General features: G+C 38.5%; 1 protein-coding gene across 2 annotated transcripts in view; it reads right to left on the reverse strand.

Moving 5' to 3' along the window:
- Nucleotides 1–18,837, reverse strand: part of EXOC4 (exocyst complex component 4) — an 812,900-nt gene that overhangs the window by 144,185 nt on the left and 649,878 nt on the right. For both annotated transcript variants that reach the window (XM_012806281.2, XM_003791609.3), the window contains exon 13: nt 7,485–7,640. In XM_012806281.2, coding sequence (XP_012661735.1) covers nt 7,485–7,640 — 156 coding nt within the window. The remainder of the gene's footprint in view (nt 1–7,484; nt 7,641–18,837) is intronic.

The following is an 18,837-nucleotide window of genomic DNA, read 5'->3' on the forward strand; positions in this document are numbered from 1 at the left end:
GAAAGATACAAATTGCAAATTGGACACAGTAAGTAAAAGAAAAACATAACTATCCTTTTAGACATATAGACTATATTCATTCAATATAAACATATAATGACTAAATTGAATTTGAAAGAAAAAGCTTCTCAAAAAGAACAAAAAAATTAGCTTCACAGTTGGATTCACTGTTGAATTCTATCAAGCATTTTAAAAAGAGATCATTCTAATCTTAAGGAAACTTTTGGAAGACAGAAAGCAGAACAAAGTGCTGATGAGGCTGTGAAGCAGTCAGGTCTCTCCGGGCAGTTTCACATAAGGTTAAAGAGGTAGCTATCCTGCGACCCAGTGAGTCCAATTTACATGCTTGCCCAGATGAAATAAAAGCACATGAAGACAAAGAGATTTTACAGAAACATAAATAGTAGATTTATTCCTAAGGGACCCAGACTGGAAACAACTCGAAAGCCCATCGACAGGAGAATGGCAAAACAAACTGTGGTAGATCCATACAACAGAATATGATTCAATAATACAAAAAAGTACCGAAAAAAAATAAAGTTCAAAACATTATTCTGAGTGAAAGAAGCCAGACACAAACGAGGTAATTTATGATTGTTAACATAATGTTCCACAACAGTAAAACTAACCTCTAGTAGGGATATCAGAACAAGGGTTGCCTCTAGTGGGGAAGGGGCAAGAGAAAGCTTTCTGGGGGTAATGGAAGCGCTCTCCATACTCACAAACGTGTAGCCTCCACATGTGCACAAACTTACCAGACTCATGCAACTGAACAATTAATGTGTATTTCATTGTACGTATGTTATAGCTCCACAGAAAAATTTAAAAAGAAAAAAAATGATGATCATGATAATAAAGCACTGATTTTTTAAAGAAATAAATACATGAGAACAACAAAGTAAGTGAGACAGAACAAGGGTGAGTGGAGAGTGAAAGAGTGGGTAAAGCAGTGGTTCTGGGGGGTCCCAACACTGACCCCCTCTTCCTGCCCACCCAGCCAGGCTCACTCAAGGCATCCTGCCCACCACCACACTGGCACAGAAGACCATTACCAGTCTTACTCAAGACCTAAGTGGGAGTATATTAGAAGAATTACTCTAAAAGAATTTTTCTTTTATTAAGGCTCCAAATGAGAGAAAAAAAGAATAGAATTAAATGCATGCCTAAATGAAAAAAGTTTAATTCCCAAATCTGAAATTAAACAAAAAACAGAAGGTAGAAAACAGAAGAATGACTTTTTAACGATACTAACAAGTAATCATAATTCTTAAATAACTGTCTAATAGGCTAACAATGATGTTTGTTTTCCATTTACTTGCCAATCTTACGCTGACAAAAGATCATCTGATGTAATAACAAAGTGCCTAATTCGGTCATCTTGAACATTAATTGATATGTTTGCAGCTTAGTTCCCAGTTAATGACCTGTCTTTTCTGTTTAATTTTGAGATTTAAGTCAGCTTCTTATCTAGACTTGCCTGGCAGTGTTCTGTATCCATTTATGACCTTCATCTTGTTTGATTGAAGAAGGAAAAAAAAAAAAAAAGAAACATTTTAGCAAATCATGTTCTACTCTTGTACTTATTTAATATATTCATGTTTTCCGATACACCTTTCCTTTCATACTTACATTTTTAAAGTCATGTTAAGCGTTCGGAGATAGCGAAATAAATGTCTCCATTCTAGCATACATTTCCTTCATGATCGCTAAGGTCCTTTCTCCTGCATAGCCTCTTGCACTAGCTCCTTCAAATTTATCGAAAGATTCCTCAATAGCCACAGTTATCTGAACCTTTCAACAGCTGTGGCTTATACTTTGGAATTTCCAAGTGGCACTTTTCTGAAAATCATTCATTCTCTATTTTGTTCATAGCATTTCCATATCTAGATACACGGCTGGCTCTGCTTGATTTCCGGTTCTCCTGTAATTAATTGTCTAACTCGATGAAGGAATTGAAGAGGTCCAAAGACCTCCCACAGGCAAAACACAAACAAGCCAGTCAATGGAGGTGCTGAGGACTAGAACTTAGGCCTGGAACTTCCAATGGGAACATGTTACTCTGTGGGTAATTTCTCGGGAGTCCATTTTTCGGGGCATTTTCTTCCAGTGGAGGCCTCCCCATTCTTTACATTTCACTCCTGTCATTTCAAGAGCATCTTATCATTCCAATTTTTAAATTCATTTCATTCATTATTTATTGAGTGTCTTTGGTGTGTCATAAGGGTTTCACAGAAAGAAAATAAAAGTGCAAACCTGATTTCTGCTTTTATACTGACTCTCTTTTCATTAAACATTTAATATATAACTTGTGCCAAATAAAAACTTAAGAAATAACACGATCGACTGTCTGCCTGTGGAAAACAATATTTTTGCTACTATTTAATCATGTTAACTTCACAATTTCATAAAACAAAAAGCAGTTTTAATAAGCATACCACTCATTTGATTGTCCAGACAAAATAAAGAAGTTATTTTCTAAATAACTCATGAACTAAAAATAGCTAAAAATACCATTTGATCTCTTTTCTACATTGAAGACAGCATAACTCTCTATCCAAAACCTATGTAATTTGTGTTATGTTATTTTTATATTTTATCCCCCTGTGTGCCTTCTTTTCAACAATGGTAACTTCCTTCTTTTTCTTTTCTTTTATTGGACAAGCATGTAACTCAGTGGAAAATAAGACAAGCAGTTTTAAAGCACTTAAATTCAATACATCCTCCTGCTCCTGATATAACCATGTGTTATTGGAACGGAGAGAGCCCGCAAGGTTATAATACATTAAATATAATACAGTGGAGACCAGTGACAACAAATAAAATCTTGAGTCATGATAAATGCCTGTGACATTAGCAGAATGGTTGGAATACCAGTCAAGATTATGATGATCAAGGAAAATGAGAGAATAGCTCAAATGTCCCAAAACACAAATCCCTGGCCTATTTTTAGGCTGGCTGATCATAACGTGGTAGCCCTGGAAGTTAGATGATCCAAGTTCAAATCCTAGCCTTGTCATTTAGTGGCTTTGTGAACCTGGGTAAGGTTCTCTGCACCAGTTTCCTCATCTGTTCAATGGGAATAATAATAATAGCTGAAAACATATAATGCAACTATATGGTGCCAGGCACCGTCCACGCTTCTTGTGATTGTTGAAACAGGTTACACGATCTACCCAGACACTTAATTCCTTATCATGTGTCTTTATGGCCACTGGAGGTCAAGACTAATGTATAGATTTTACATATTGCCTGACTTTTATTAGTTGAAGAATTTCAAATCTAGCTCTAGAGAAATGATTTCTATTCTTTGAAATTCAGGGGCTTTGAATGAAATGGAGGTGACAGGTTTTGAAGACTGTTTTTCTAATAAACATGGCCTCCTAGCTCCCTCTCTGTCTTCTTTATTTCCTGTAACACCTTATCCTTTCCCTTAATTACGTCCCCAGAAAACAGGACTGACTTTTATCAGCAGATGCTCATTGATCTCAAAAGGATAAATATATACATATATATGACAGGTGCAAAGACAATGGGCTAGAAAGCCTGCTTTTGGCTTCTTTGGGAATAAAAGGGTATTTGCTATTTTTCTTTTTTCTATTAAAGCCCTGGCTTGACCTATTTTTTTCCCCCCTCTATTCAAAGTTAAGCCTGAAAATAATACATTTTATTTTTTAGTTAAAACACAAGAATAGAAAAGAGTCTCATTTAGTAATGAAGGGAACATAACCTTTATTCAATGCAAAGGGCGCTGCATTCTATATTCATCTGTGTGCCAAATAGCCCTTTGAGCTTCAAAAACTAATTATAGGAGGGCATTGTGACTTTTCAGGCTTTGTGGCTCCTGCCATGTTCTATGGCACTCTAATATGCTAACTCGCAGCTTTCTGTCAACTCCACCACAGTAGAGTACCAGTCAAGAGTGGCCTCTCCCACTCTCCTCTGCTTTCAACTGCTAATCAGGATAGAGAATGTGACGGGTTAAGAGGGAGGAATCAATCACATATAAAACAAAACAGACCTAAACAATTATTTTTCTACTATTAAAGCAAATAAAAAGTTTTAAGACCACACCTACAGGCAAAAACATGGACAAATCCCTTAAGCATAACGTTTGGCAAAAGAAAACAGATACTACAATTACGTTTATGTGAAATTTCAAGATAAGCAAACTATAGTGACAAAAATCAGGATAGTGGTTACTTTGAGAGCAGGACTTTTGAGGGTGCTAGAAAAATTCTACATTTTGATCTGGGAAGGTATAATTACCCATACATAACATTTCATTTAGTTGTACACTTAAGCTTACACTTCATATATATTATGACTCAATACAAAAATTAAGAAATATCATTTGTTTTGCCTTCAAATTTAGGATGGAAAGTGATATAATTCAGTGAGCAAAACAAGAATAAAGAAATCCAGGACTTTAGCTCTTCTAAAGCAGAAGCGTGAGGTGCTACACGGAGCGTTATCTCTTTGGATCAGCATTCTCTTTTTTGGAATAGGGCTGGGAATATTTCCCCTCAACTCTAAGATACTTGAACATACCTAATACATAGAAAACTGATTTAAAATTTCTTTGCGATTGTAAAATATAATCAAAGAATTATCAATAAGCTGAGAAAAAACAAGATTAATATTCATTTAAAATAACCTGTAAAGTTGGGAAAAATAATTCGTCCTTTGGAAATTGCTTCTGAAGCAACTATTAAGGTTAATAGATGTGGTTAAAGAGCAAACTTAAAGAGAAGGAATAGAAATGTGTTCACCCAGACCTCTAGCAGTGGGAGAACGTGATGGGTAATACTCTGAAAGAGGAGAGCTTTGTGGCCTGACTTCTGTCCTCAGGTCAGTTTGATTCTTTCTATTAGGGGCTCTAATCAACCAATCTCTCCGTCACTCTCGATACTATAGCAATGAGGTTACCCCCTACACCAGTGCTTCTCAACCTTCCTAATGCCGCAACCCTTAGTATAGTTCCTCAACTATACTAAACCCCCAACCATAAAATTATTTTCGTTGCTACTTCATGAAGTCCAGCAGATACACTGGACTGTTCATTGATCTCAAAAGGATAATGACGTGTTTGCCATGAGTGGGAGAGATGACTTCATGTGTGTAGAAAAAGGTGGCCAACATGGAGAGAATATTTTGTAAATAAAGATAAAGTTAGCTACAATTTCCCATATCCCCCTGTATGGCGACTTCTGGGACACCTTATACGTGATACATGGCTGAATGCTTTCTGGGTAGCCCTCAAATATAACTGCAGCACTCCATTTACATGACATCCACAAATAGATTAAACTAATCTGTGGGGTAGAAGTCAGACAAGGGTAACTTTCAGAGAGGCAGGACAGCAACTAGAAGGAAGTCAAAGAAGTCCCCGTTGTTATATTCTAATTCTTTTTTCTTTTTTTTTTTTTGAGATGGAGCCTCAAGCTATCCCCCTGGGTAGAGTGCTGTGGCATCACAGCTCATAGCAACCTCCAACTCCTGGGCTCAAGCGAGTCTCCTGCCTCTGCCTCCCAAGTAGCTGGGACCACAGGCGCCCGCCACAACGCCTGGCCATTTTTTGGTTGCAGCCATCATTGTTGTTTGTCGGCTGGGCTGGGGATTTGAACCTGCCACCTTAGGTGTATGTGGCTGGCGCCTTAGCCGCTTGAGCCACAGGCACCGAGCCTATATTCTAATTCTTGTTGCTAATGCTCTGTTTCTCGATCGACGTATTGGTTATAAAAGTGCAAAGTGTAACTTGTCAAAACCCATAGTCGACAGAAAACAAAGAGTGATCCTTCATGTAAGCTATAGACTTTAGTTATTAATAATGTATCCATATTAGCTCATCAATTATAACAAATATAGTGCAGTAATACAAGATGTCAAAAATAGGGGGCTTTGGTGGGGGAGAGGTATAAGAGGATGTATGGGAATATTCTGTACTTTTTGCATAATTTTTTCTGCAATTCTAAAGCCGCTTTCCCCCAAATAAAATTTACCAATTAAACAAAATATATTTATAGTTTTCTTCTATCAGTGTAACTAGGTGCCAAGTTTCTGAGATAAATCATAAGGAAGAAAAATATCTACAGGCAGGCTTCAGGTTAAATCACAGGTGAACTTTGAGTACCACGACTTTAAAAAAGTTCATCATGACATGATAGAAAATTTTCATACTAAAATGTTGGTTAAAAACATAGCACGAAAGTGTGTGGCTATCACTGACTTTGTGAGTAATGATCTAACAAAGTTATTTACAATCCACGTTCTGACAGAGAGATGAGCCCACGGTTCTGTGATGAATTAAAAGTGAAATATCGGCCATTAATTCTTTTATTACTCTTCTGCTCTTTGTTTCTTTAAAATGTTTTTATTTCATTTCTCCTTATTTTACTTTTGCCACTTTGTCAGTCACTTGGGTAAGCAAAAGACAGTGGGAATAAACCTAATTTTAACCTGACAAAGTACTACCGCCATTGTTTTTCTGCTTTACACAACTCTAGAATGACGAGAGATAAAAGGTGTGCAGTGGGGAGCCAGCGATGTGGAATGAGTAGCTTCCCCAATGTCGGCCACCCTGCCACAGCTAAGTAAATAATGCAAATTGTACAAAAGTAAATGGTGAGTGATAAAGGTGAATGAGAGACTTTACTTTTGTCAAAACGAGTAGAAAATGATCACAGACAACACTGTGTGTGGGAACACACAGGGGAAGCACATTTACATTTTCCAGAAAGTCCAGCTAACAGTTATATGCATGGCAGGACACATTAAGAACAAGGATAACAAACTGTATGGCCATGAACCTGTCTTATTGCCATGTGTGGAGGATATGACCCTAACTAGGGTCCACAGCTTCAATGAATGAATGAATGAATGAATGAATGAATATTTTTCCCCTAAGAGGGGAGAATGACCTATATATTAAAATACACTTTAACCCAATTTAGCAATGCTCCAAATTTCGTTCCACAAATTCCTTCCTTCTAAAGTTTTGACCTCAGGGCATTCTTGCATAGGAAATGAGATAAGGCAGGATGAAAACAGATTTTACCAAATTCGAATTCCTGTAACTGCTGCTTCCTTTTTATTTATTTATTTTTTTGAGACAGAGTCTCACTCTGCGGCCCTGGGTAGAGTGCCGGCATCACAGCTCAGAGCAACCTCAAACTCTTGGGCTCAAGTGATCCTATTGCTTCAGCATTCTGAGTAGCTGGGAATACAGGTGCCCACCACAACACCCAGCTAGTTTTTTTTATTTTTAGTACAGACGGTCTTACTTTGCTCAGGCTGGTCTGGAACTCCTGAGCTTAAGCAATCCACCCACCTCGGCTTCCCAGAGTGCTGGGACTGCAGGTATGAGCCACTGTACCTGGACTGCTGCTGGACTTTTAGAATTACCCAAAATTTCACGTAAGAAAGGATTAGCTAAATAGATGTTTCTCCTCCCTGTGTTTGGTACAGCTTAGGAAATGACTGTTTACCTTATGAAATCTTCCTCTTCCTCTCTCTTTGGCCTCAGCTGTTTGGGTTGAGCCATGTTAATCCAGTTTGGCAGTGATTTCAAGAGTCTGCTGATGTCATCATCTTTGGCCCAAGAAGCACTGATGACAAGTTTTTCTTCTGACTGGACGATACCCCTAAACACGGTCAAAAGAAAAGAGATGCTTCAACATGAAGTCTGCGAGTAGGTTAGCATTTTCATCTACCTGGGCTGTGGAAGAAAAGAGACCATGCCTCTCTCTCCCATGGACACAATCCATTCTCTGAATGGAGGCAGTGACATCCGTTCATGGGTCATATCACTGGGACCTAGATTTCACTCTGAATTTCTTAATTGTTGAGTAATCATGAAAGCTGATAATAGTAATTAGTTCCATCTGTCATCATTAGGATAAGTTGTATAGGGTATGTTTTGGGGGGCATCTTTCAAGAAAATGTTGGGTAAATAAAAAGACCAAATAAAAAAGAATGCTGTTAAATGACAATATAAATGGTAGCTGAAAGGTGACAGAAGTGTTACAAAAGGTTGTTTTCTGCGTTCTTGGTTTAAACTACCAATTAGTTCTACCTGAAGGTATTTTTTGAACTATGGACATTTAAAACCTATCTAGCATCACAGAGAAATCCTCTGCCCTGGATGTCAGGCAGAAAAAGCCTTTGATTACTCCTATCTCCATGGGCTTTGACTAGTGACCTAGAGTTGACAGGTTTCAAACCCTTTAATAGGCCCATGGGTTAGCTATTAACATTGCTCCTACCAAAACATACCTGTAAATTCATCTTCAATGTTCAATTTCAACTCATTTAGAGAGCTCTTTTTGTGTTCAATATGTCTATCACTATAACTTATTTTAATGATCTAAAAATCCTCATCAGCAATACTAGTTGACAGAAACAACATTTATTTATGAAGAGACACTGATTAGCTGGCTACCCCTCTGAAGCTGACCAAGACTCCAGGGAGTTTTTCCCCCCAACACAGGCAGAAATCTCTTTTGGTGTAAGGGTCACACTTGGGACGTTATGTACTACCAGATGGACAATACACACTGCATGTGAACATCTGATAAAACCTCCTTGACTCAATAGATAATGTTTATAGACCAAAAAAGTTGATGACTGCAAACCCAGACTTATGACTGCCTGACTTAAAGTAACATAATTTCATGTTGTAGGGAACAGCACTGCTCTAGTTCTCGTAAAATAAACTGGAATAAACAAGAGAATTACGGATGATTTCTAGAATTCTTCTAACTCACTCTAAGCAAAAATTTTCTAATAGTAACTATGGTCAAAGATCCAAAAATTGGACTACAGAACTGTCTCTCCTTCAATCTTTCAATCCATTGGTGCCTTCCATTTCTTCTTTTTAATTTCCTGGCACCTGTTCTGCAATACTTATGGATTAATTCCACAATCTACCTTGTACGATCTCGTTCCTGCCTTGCTGGGTAAACGGCAGCACCTCAGATTCATGATATTCCATTGCAGGTGGACCACCCTCACTGTTCTCTGAAATTCCTTCTACCTGTCTTTGACTAGCTCCCTCTCCTCATTTCTCTCAATGGCTACTTTTTAAACCTTTCACTTTTTTGGTATTGCCTCATTGCTTATGCCCGACATCCCTTCCTATCTGACAGAGGAAGGAGAAGAACTGATTTATATACTTTCGAACAACGTACCTCACACGCACAAGAGAAATATGTTCAAATCTGTTTCACACTCAGTCATTTCTAGTAATCTTTCTACTTAGGCTTTTAGGGATCCTTTCTCCCCCTGGTAATCTCTTCTTTATCCTGTATTTTTAGTATTTCTCAATTCTGTTAATTTTCTTAAAAAAGGAATGAATGACTCTTTCTTGACCCAGCATTCTTCTCTAGTAAGCTCCTCTCTCTCCTTCAAAGGCTCCCATCAAATGACAGCCTGCACTAACTGACTGCACTTTCTCACCTCTCATTCAATTATTCCATTCATGAAATCTCTCTGCAAGGTCTACTCTATGATGCAGCCCATCTACTGCTTTTTGGAAAATGTCCAGTTACTATATTTTTCCTTTCTGGATTTCCTATTTGGCTCTTTTATAAATCCCCTGGCTTTTCTCCTTCAAAATGTCCCGTTCTTGTATCATCTCCTTGAACACTGTAGAAAACATGAGTCTAAGGTTCTTTTTATGCGGCATATTCTCGGTAGTTCTTTGGATGTCAAGTGTCCTGTCTGTCACGTTTGCCTTCTTTTTGAGTGACAGTGCATTTTCTCATGCAGTCTGCTATTTTGGTCTGGAAGCTCTAAGGCAATGGGACTTGTCCTCTGCAGAAATCTCACATTTGTCCTGAGTTTCTGAGATGTCACTATCGGGAGGTTTGCATTTGCTTCTTTTGGGTCCTGTGGTTTTTTGTTTTTTTTTTTCTTGAAGTTTCCTCTCCCTACACAAGTGGTACAAACTGAGGTGCCCCCTTGAATGTATTATGCTATAAATGTAGATGTAACATACATTTTTTTACATTTCTAAAAAAGCCAAATAGAAAAATCAAGAAATGAAAAACATAGTAAATGAACATTTTCTAAAAAGCAGTAGATGGGTAAAATCAAGTGTGGGATTCTGATTTCTCCTTGGGGCTACTTTTCTACTGGATGGCTCATTCTCAGGTCACAGTTTCCCTGGTTCCATTCATGGGTAGAATAGTCCCTTGCATGACTTCTGCAGAAAGTTCCCTCATTGCCTGGCAGATGTTAAAATGCTAGCCCCCTTTTGATTTGCTTGTCTCTATGGCTTTTAATTCCACCTTCACTCATGGCTTCTGAAGAATCCTCTTTCTTCCTTTTGAGTGTGGTTGAAAATTTAAAATATTTTATAACTTATAAATGTTTTTTCAGAGTTTCTATATGTTTAGAGCAAGAAAAGGCCTTCCTCAATCTGTTTATTACACACTTTTGAGAGGAAGTCAAAATCCAGTCTTAAACCAAATGCAATCAGGGTTTTGAAATCACCATTCCAATGGGATCGCTCCACCCGTCATGGGCATGTTTTATTCCTCACACTCCTTGACCATTCTAAAGCACCCAGTACTCTTGCCTTCTCTCTTCTGGGACTATTACTCCTTCACTTTTCTCAGCACTGTTTTCTCTGGGTTGTGCTCCTGCCACCCTCTTTCTCAGCCAAACTGATGGCTCTTTTCCTCTGTCCACACTTTAAATGTCGTGTTCCATAGGATTTATCATTTCTCACTCAAGCAATATCCTCCTCTTGCCAGACTTGATCCACCTCTACTGTTGTGACTCTCAAGTTATTATCTCCAAGCTTGCAGGAGCGGGGAGGTAGGCGGCATTTCTCTTCCACGGCTTGGACCTGCATATCCAAGGATTTACTAGAGAACTTCCTTGGAAGTTCACCAGCATTTCAAGTCAAAAGGAATTCACTTATCATTCCTCTGTCTCTCTCCCCCACTACACAACTAGTATTTTCTGCTCAGCCATCCAATTACTCAAATCAGAAACACGGTCACCCTGATAACTCACAGTCACCACATCCTGCCAATTCCACCTCCTTAATATCTTATAATTCTGTCATTTCCTGTCCAGGTTGCTGCTATTAATCTATATTAAACACACATCACTTTTCTCTTGGACTTGGCAATAACCTTGTAAATGAGCTTCTTCCCTGCAGCTACAAGACCATCAGTCCAACTCACCACACCAGTCAGAAGAGTCAGTTCTCTAAATTACAAATACAATCGTGTTATGCCCCCTTTTAGGACTCTTCAGTGACTCCTAATTCCATATAAGACCAAGATCAGACCAAGCCAGGCATGAACATTTATTTTTTTCAGCGTCATCTCCTGCAGTGACTTTCCTCCTTTGTCTCTGGTCACCATTCCTAGACACACGCCTGCCTGGGTGTCTTGCATGCCCTAGCCATAAAGAGTATTTTAAAGATTTTTAAATGGGTTATACTGTTTCCTGCTTTGGGGTTATCTTGGCCTAAAAAGCCTTTCCTCATCCTCCTCATTTGCTGCTTCTTGTCAATCGACTATTGCCCTGGCTCCTCCCCTGGAACAACTGGGTCTTCTCTCTTATTCCTCCTATCCTCATACCAGAGGTTTTCAACCTTGACTGCACAGTACTGTATACTTGGGAAGCTACTGAAAAACCCAAATGCCCAGGCCACAGCCAAGATCACATAAGACAGAATCTCTGTGGGGTAGAATCCAGGCAACTGAATTTTTTAAAGTTTCCTATGTGATTCACATGTACACACGAGGGTGACAACCTCCATCCTTGCTGCCTCTATTCTCACCTGTGCTATTACACGACCTTACAAGTTGGGACCCCATGCTGCATGATGAGTCCTCTGATCCTCTGAGGGTAGAATTGATTTCTATTAGCTTTTATGCCCCCAGTGCCTAGCACAATACCTGGTATTTGCAAAGTATGTAAGAACTGAACTAGAGATAAAAATAAGCCCTCTTCAGTTAGGAGTCTAGATAACTTACTGATCTAAAATCATTTTAGTGGTTTCCTTTTTATCTCTATACTAAATAACTTAGATGAGCTGGCAAGTCATTTGGCCTTTAACAAAATCACAGATCACGCTGTATCATGACCTTCACCGTACCTCTCTGAAGTCAACACAAATAAGAATAATGAATACAGGGGGGTAGTCCTCTGAACAAATCCAACATTAAAAAGTCCTGACTCATAAAATAAATGAACCAAATCAGTAAGAGATTATTGACAAGCCTTCCCCTTCTATTCCACTTATTCCTAGGTGATTTATTATTTGAATTCTCCTCAAAAATTCACTTTCTCTGTGAAGAATTTGTTGACTATGTCAGCGTACAATGATCTTGCCCTTTGGAAAGAAACAGAGGAAAACCCTGGCTTTACGCGAATCATCTGTAACTTTACAACTGGCACTTTGCCACATACTAACGGGAGGGCCCATTAGGGCCGCTGGGCCAGATTCACCCATTAGCTGTCTTTGTATGTCCTGTAAGCTAACAATGCTTTTGACATTTTTAAATGATTTTTAAAAAATTAAAAGAAAAATTTTGTGATGTGGAAATTATATAAAATTTTCATTTGTGTCCATATTTGGAAAAAAAATTTGCTGGGCAATTCAATTCTTTTTAGATCCACACCTTAGGTTAAATTCTGCTTCAGAGTTAGATGCCCAAACCCAACTAATTTTTCCAGGATCTAAATCAGGGAGTGAGGAATCTTTTCCTTTTAGAAGGCCACATTAATTTAACTGTAATCAAATAAGGCCACATTCAAGAAATGTCAATTAGACATGCTTAAAAATGTACATTATTTTGTAAAAAAAAAAAACTACCATGTACTTAACAATTAAAACAAATAAAACTATTTGTTAATTGTAAAGTTAACTGATCTTTTAATGACTGTGTCGTATCTACTTTTTGTTGGAAAGCATCTGAATATGTGGTTGCATGGTTGAGGGCCACAGGTTCAGCTGTTCTCCTAGATGAGTACCAGTCATTTGTGACCTTAAGCACATCTTGATTTGGGTTAGGCAGGGGGGTATAAACTCACATCAATAAGTGGTCACAAAGCAAGAGAGCATTTTTCTGGCATGTTGCTGAAGGCGTGGGTATTCTACTATATTTTCCATATTTCGATTGGGTCTTTCTTAGCCTTGAACAATGACTTTAAAATGTCAGCTACCGAGAACGCAAACATTTCCATCTGTATTTCTCTTAGGTGCCCTGGTGATATCAAGAGGGTGAGGCTGCCATGCTAATTACAGTGTGATATCGTGATTCTCAAAGTCAGTGATCTCTTCATTGTACTCAAATAATAGGTCTGTAATAGGTGCATGTTGTTCAAATGATTCCTCCTACTCACTGATGAGTTTTGTTAACTGGGGAAAATGCTCATCGGAATGGCATTTTGAAAAAAGCCACGTTTTTTCAAAATGCTTGGATTTTTTCCTATATATCATATGTACATTCAGTTTTATCGTGCAAAGAAATATTTGGATTCTTTTGATTTGACATGATATCACACAGAAATGCCACATTCCTATAGAACCCTTCCTTCTATAATTCACAGTGCTGACTGTGTTCACTAAATGCACCTGTTCTCACATAGACTTCGCCTAACACCTATTACTGTGATAGCCAACACATAAATCCGTGTGGCAAATCCACACTGAATACCTCATGGTTCAACTGTAGCACATTACAAAACTGACTATGCCATGGGGCATTTGCACAAATATAGTTAACGATACTTATAACTGGTTGGAAAGTGTCATTCAAAATAGTAGCGTTATTACAGAGATTTGGCTGATACAACATACAATGAAAAGAAATGAGAGCATCTGGATCTGTTAATATTAAAACTTGATTTTTTAATCTGTACAATCAACCCTTCATGTTTTCCTGTCATGGAAGGTGCGCTATCTGTACATACACTCAATATATTTACCAAATTCAGTCCCAACTTCCTGACATTTATCTTGAAAGTTGTTGAAGATACCTATTTCTTGTGTTCTGTTTGCAAGAGTGCCCAAAGTAACTCTTCAAAGCAAAGAAAATCGTGATGACTCAAAGGAAGTATAGAACCTACACTGAGTCAGCAGTATCAGCTAGTTCATCTAAAGCAACGGAATAATATCTATTTTCTTTTTGAAGTATTGTATGAAGTTATAATTCGAAAGCTAATTTATGCTGCTGATCAGTTATGGTTCTCCTTGAAAGAGGCAGTTGTTTGTACTTTGAAACATTACTGGTGTATAAGCATCCTACAACTTCAACAATGCAGTCTTTCACAATTTCTGCATCACTAATGGCTTCCCCTTTCCCCCAAGTATATAAGCTGCTTTATAAGTTGCTTCAGGGGCATTATTTCCTGGGCTTATTGATGCCTGAAGGAATTGTCTTTGCTTTTGCTCTTCATCTTTTAATTTTTGCAATACAACCTTTCATTCCTTTTCCTCTAATTTAAAATATTTGTGGCTCATACGAATGTTATAATGCTGATTAGCACTAAATTTCTTTAATGTTGATATTGCAGGAACAATAAGCAAGCAAATCATCTTCTCTTTAGCAGAAGCACGACAATATTGTCAATTCCCAATCCTCATTAAAAAAACTGTTTTCTTCCTTCAATGTTCTCTTGATCTTCATTGACGTAATGGGCTATTATGCAGACAAAATTAAAAGTACTGTTCAGCTTTGTGACTATTCACAAATTACACTTTGGACAGAGACACAGTGCCCTGTTGTCAAAAGTTAAAAGACTGGCATACTCCACCCCTGTAAACTCTCTCCAGCAAGCCTTGCGCAGTAGTGGCACCAGTCAGGTGGGGGAAATTAGAACTAACTCACGAACATAGCCGCTGTCAATTTAGCCCTAACAGCTTACAAATGGTCTAACTGCCAGTCAACTCGGGAGGATTAGTTCATTGAAACTGACTTTATTCTTTGGTATTTTAAATACATTCATTTTAAAAATAAAGTAAAACCATAAAAGGCAAATAAAATGTATTAATAAAAATAAAGGCATTCTATAAAATTTGGATTCTGTCAAAAGGCCACATGTAAGGCTCTAGAACACTACATGTGGGCCCTAAGGCCCCAGGTTTCTCACCCCTGATCTAAATCTTTGAGCCCATGCATGCTGGCCCCCATCTGCTCTAAGGCTTAGGAAACAGATTAGGGCTGTAGTTGTGAGATGATATTATACATTCTGGGGAGCTAGAATTTTCCATTTTATCAGTAGTTGGAACAAAAAAGTTAGCTTAGTGGGGCACCACAATAAAGGTACCCATATTACTTACATATTTTTAAAGAGTGCCTTAAATTATTGATTTAATATTATGTTATTACTTAATATTCATAGATCCCATTTTATTAAACAACAGTAATCCAAATGATCTAATTTTCCACTATGCCTTGCCCTCAACAATAAATATATCAGCTCATGTTGGAATGAACATCAATCCCAAATATTCTCATTCGAAATACTGGCATTGACTAGCAACATACAATTACTCTAAAGGACATTGTCATTCAAGTGGCAAGTTTCCATCCTGGCCAATTACATTTACTAGTTTTTGATTTTGTGATGAACTAGATATTATGTGGTTTGCAAAATTCCAGGACATATTCACACAGCCTCAAAAAAGGAAAGCTACGTCTCCAACAATTATTCCATGAGAGGAGTAGGGTTAATTATCCCTACCAGAACCATAATCTCCTCATTAATTCACAGCTCAATGGGCCACAGACGGAGCCATCTGTGTAACTATTTGTACCTGCTCCCAGGAGGAAGAAGAAAATAGGTATACCTTTTGGTATAGGTGAAAGGCTGCCGAGAGAAGGGTCCACCTTAGAGATACAGCCGAGTGAATTTCATTCAGAAAACATCTGCTGGCGTCAACTGGCTCCGATGTGTATCGCTACCTCTCTGGAACAGTTGGGAAGTGCAAGTAGGCACGGTCCCTGGACACAGCTGGGGTGCTGAGTCTTTCATTAGGTAAACAACCAGGGGCAGGTGGGGCTAATTGGATTCAACTGTTTGGTGACAGCCAGGGCATGATGTTTACTTTCTTTCCCAGACTGCATCTTTCAGATACTTCAGAAACTAGGAGCACGAAGCTACACAAATGAATCCTGGCCAAGGCTGGTCCACATTAAACTGTGCTAGCCTAACCGAGACTGTGAGTGCCTGGACCTGCAGCAGGCAGAACTGCAGTGAGACGCCCAGCAACACAGTGCCAATGGCAAGTAGGGATGCGAAAATAAGCCTTACTGTTATGCTGCTGAATTAAAATCAAAATAAAAACACAAAATCCAAATCAAACAACCTCTTAAGATGGGGGCAGAATACACAGGAAAAGAGCAGAGAAACATGAAATCATCTTTGACTTCACATTAGATGCTGGTCAGAGAGCGTGGGACTCACAACTTAAACTACAGCAGTAACAGTGGATAATTGTTTGTAGGAAACAAACAATTCAAGAGGACCCAAGGAAAAAGGATTTGGAATCTGAGAGTTTATAGAAAGTACTCTTGGGGATAATTTAATAACAACCTTTAAATGGACAAGTTCTTATATGAAGGTTCACAACTGTTTGACATTTAAAAGACCAGGAAGAAAATTATATTGTGATAAAAGCAGTGGACCAAGAATTGATATAAAGTCTGTCCAAACTGTGAATGTGCATATTTTTTGTGAGATATGCAAACTGATATATATTCTGTGTTTGAATATCCTTGTGATCTTTACAAAAAGATACAAGACTAGGTAACTCCTTGATTAAACCTTGCATTGAATGCAGAATGAAACTCAAATTCTCTGGTCTTGAGAGCCTTCATCAGGGGTTCTTAATCCTGGCTGCACATTAAAACACCTGGGAAGTAATTTTAAAAATATATCCATTTCAGTCTGAAGTGGGGCTCAGCATGGGTATGTCTTTTTTGTTGTTGTTGTTGAATCATAAACATATAGATCATGTACACATAGCTACTTCCCTATCTTCCCTACTTCAGACCTCATCTCGTTTACTCAATTATTGTGTTAAGACATTTATACTCTATACTTAATAGATCCGACACGTACCCTTGCATTATGCACTATAGGTGTGATCCCATTATTCACCCTCTCTCGATCTGACCTTCCTCCTCCCCTTCCATCCCCCTCTTCCCTCATGCATCCTGGGCCATAGTTGTGATCTATTCTTCATATGAAAGTGAGTCACTGTAAATTGGCTTCATAATAGTACTGAGTACACGGGATATTTTTTCTTCCATTCTTGAGATACTTTACTAAGAAGGATATGTTTTAGCTCCATCCATGTAAATGTAAAAGAGGTAAAGTCCCCATCTTTTTTAAGGCTGTATGATATTCCATGTATACATATACCACAATTTATTAACCCATTCATGGGTCGATGGGCACTTGTCTCCCACGTGCTTCCCATGTAGGCCCCCCAGTGATCTGACCCTTGCACCTGTCTAACCTCACTTTGAATTCAACCTCTTTGCTCACTCTTTTCTGGTTACATGAAACCGAATTCAACCTAGCTCTTATCTCTGGGCCTCCTCCTTCCTCTGCCTACAATGCTCTTCCCCCACATCTCCACGTGTCTCCTGCTCATTCTTCAGAATCGAGCTCAAACCTCACATCCTTGTGATGTCTTTCTTGAAGCTGTCTGCCCCTCACTTGAAATCTTTTTAAATTTAATCACATCATCCTTATTACCGAGAAAGCTACTTTATTTGTCACTTGATTATCCCTCTCCCTCCATTAAAGTTTAAAATCCATGAAGGCAAGGACCTTGCCTAGTTGATTCATGTCTCTGCCCTTAGCCCTAGAATAATGCTGGCTTCTGGAGGCGCTCAGTAAGTAAATGTTGAATGAATAAAGTAACAGATCGAAGGAAAGAAGGGTACCATTGAAGCACAAAACACCAGGGAAATAACAGAGGCCTAAAAATATCTTCCTTTTGCCATCTTATTAGTGAACATCAACAGTACTGTCAACTAATTAATTTAAAAACTAAATAAAAACACTACCAACAGGAGCAAAAACAAATAATCATACTGGCCGACGCTTATTTAGCATTTACCATGAACTGGCCATTCTTGCAAGTGTTTTCCATATGTTAACTCTCAATCCTCACAGCAGTCCTTTACAGTAGGTACTGTTCTTATTCCCATTTGACAGATGAAACACTGAGGCACAGAAGTTTGGGAACTTGCCTGTGGTCAGGAAGCCAGTAAGGGAGACCGTGGCCTGAACCCAGATCTACTGTTGCGGAGTCTGTCTGTGTTCCTAACTACAATATCTCTCTAAACCACTTGAAACATCTGTCAGGTTTCCTCTGTTCTCTTTAATTCCACTGCCTCTTCTTTGGGCTTTAAAGTCAGACGGACTTAGCTTCTAACACAGACATCACCACTTTCACCCTCTGTGACCTTAGCTGCATTACCTGGTCTGTAAGGTAGGAAAATATAATTTTATAGAATTGTTGTATAGAAAATATAATTTTATAGACTGACTAGATGAGCTAATGACTATAATTCCCTTGCACAGGGACTTTGTACTTTAATGAATATTTATTTCAGTCTCATCCAGGTCCTTATTACTTTGCCTTTAGGTTACCGCAACAGACTCCGATCTGATCATGACAGACTGAGTTGGGTGGGAGAAATAAGGACTAGCTGCTTGCTGCAGAATTTGCAGGACATCTGTTTAGGGGGGCAGCACCTTATCTGGCTGGAAGGGCAGCTGACACGTCTGGAAGTGAAGTCACTTTCCTTGATCCCCTTGATCAGTTAGTCAGAGGGAAAGGTCTATGGAGAGACA

Source organism: Otolemur garnettii, unplaced genomic scaffold (genome assembly GCF_000181295.1).
Source record: "Otolemur garnettii isolate 467f Iridium unplaced genomic scaffold, OtoGar3 scaffold00049, whole genome shotgun sequence".
In the NCBI taxonomy this organism is placed as follows: Eukaryota; Metazoa; Chordata; class Mammalia; order Primates; family Galagidae; genus Otolemur; species Otolemur garnettii.